This window comes from Limulus polyphemus, unplaced genomic scaffold, assembly GCF_000517525.1.
Source record: "Limulus polyphemus unplaced genomic scaffold, Limulus_polyphemus-2.1.2 Scaffold1494, whole genome shotgun sequence".
NCBI classification, from domain to species: domain Eukaryota; kingdom Metazoa; phylum Arthropoda; class Merostomata; order Xiphosura; family Limulidae; genus Limulus; species Limulus polyphemus.
Window position 1 is genome coordinate 157,052 of NW_013667104.1, and position 1,135 is coordinate 158,186.

The following is a 1,135-nucleotide window of genomic DNA, read 5'->3' on the forward strand; positions in this document are numbered from 1 at the left end:
ATTAAAGTTTTTCTTCATTACCCATTCAAGCCGTCTCTAGCCATTATTAGTCTCAAAGTGGGTTCATCGTCACCGAATCTAATATATCTGATGACTTAAGTTTTTCCATCTGTAATATATCTTATATTAGTGCTTTAGGTTGCACAATTTATTTCTATGTATTTTTTATGTACACTAATGTTTTATCTGTGTATTCATATTATTATACAATACTGTGCTTGCTAGATTATTATTATGGCTTGTAAGAGATTATTTCATAAAGTTGCTTATCTGTTTGCACTTGTGTTTTTAAAATTGATAACTTTCTTATTTGCATTTTTTTTAACAGTCTGTGTATGTAAATCTGTAATACTATTGAAATTATTATATTTCCTGGGAGATATTAATTACAGAGCTAGTTATTTGACAGTTTTTATTATTAACACATTGGTTATTGTAACTCTGTGGGACTCGACTTGCTGGTGAAGATAAGACAGCTGATTAATTATCACACTTCATTAACAACAACAGTAATTTCAAATCTGTATAAGAGTTATTGGTCATTTGTAGTTTGTTTTTAATGAACAGAATTACCTAGTAACACATAGATTATTATAGAACTGAAAACATTTTTAGCCTGTTTTTGGTACATTATCACAGAAAAGCATGCAGATAGTTTGTCAGTTTACAACACACAAAAACTAGTGATTAGATTAATTAAAGTCATATGTATGAATTAATGATGTAGTGACAAAATTATAGCTTCATAAGTCTTGAATTGGGAACTGATGTTGTCTATCAAAAATTGCAGGAAAGTAGAATATATGAAATAGCTGTCAATGGAATAAATACCTTCAAGGATGAATGTGCCTCTAAAGGTAGGTTGTTTAATTACTGAGTGAATCAGTAAATGTATTATGTTTGTCACTGCTATGAAGTTCTCCATTAATAAAAAGAAAAGGGAATGTCAAAATATGTGTTTAGTTAAAGTTATATCTCAAAGTAACTTGTTAGTACTTGAGTGGAAATAAATGTATCATAAGATATTAGTTCTTGTGAATTCTCTTTTATTGTATATTACACTTTATAGACATAGTGTATTGTTACGTATCTGATCGTTTGTTAATTTCCGGTATAAATTCTTTCCGAAGAACTT

The 1,135-nt window shown here is 28.5% G+C and overlaps 1 protein-coding gene across 7 annotated transcripts in view; it reads left to right on the plus strand.

Annotated features, from left to right (window-relative positions):
* Positions 1-1,135, plus strand: part of LOC106463828 (pleckstrin homology domain-containing family H member 1-like) — a 151,051-nt gene that overhangs the window by 61,439 nt on the left and 88,477 nt on the right. For all 7 annotated transcript variants that reach the window (XR_002611576.1, XR_002611574.1, XR_002611575.1 and 4 more), the window contains exon 8: positions 791-857. Coding sequence is in view for 4 of the 7 variants with exons in the window: in XM_013923904.2 (XP_013779358.1) it covers positions 791-857 (67 nt within the window). In the remaining 3 variants the exon portion in view is untranslated. The remainder of the gene's footprint in view (positions 1-790; positions 858-1,135) is intronic.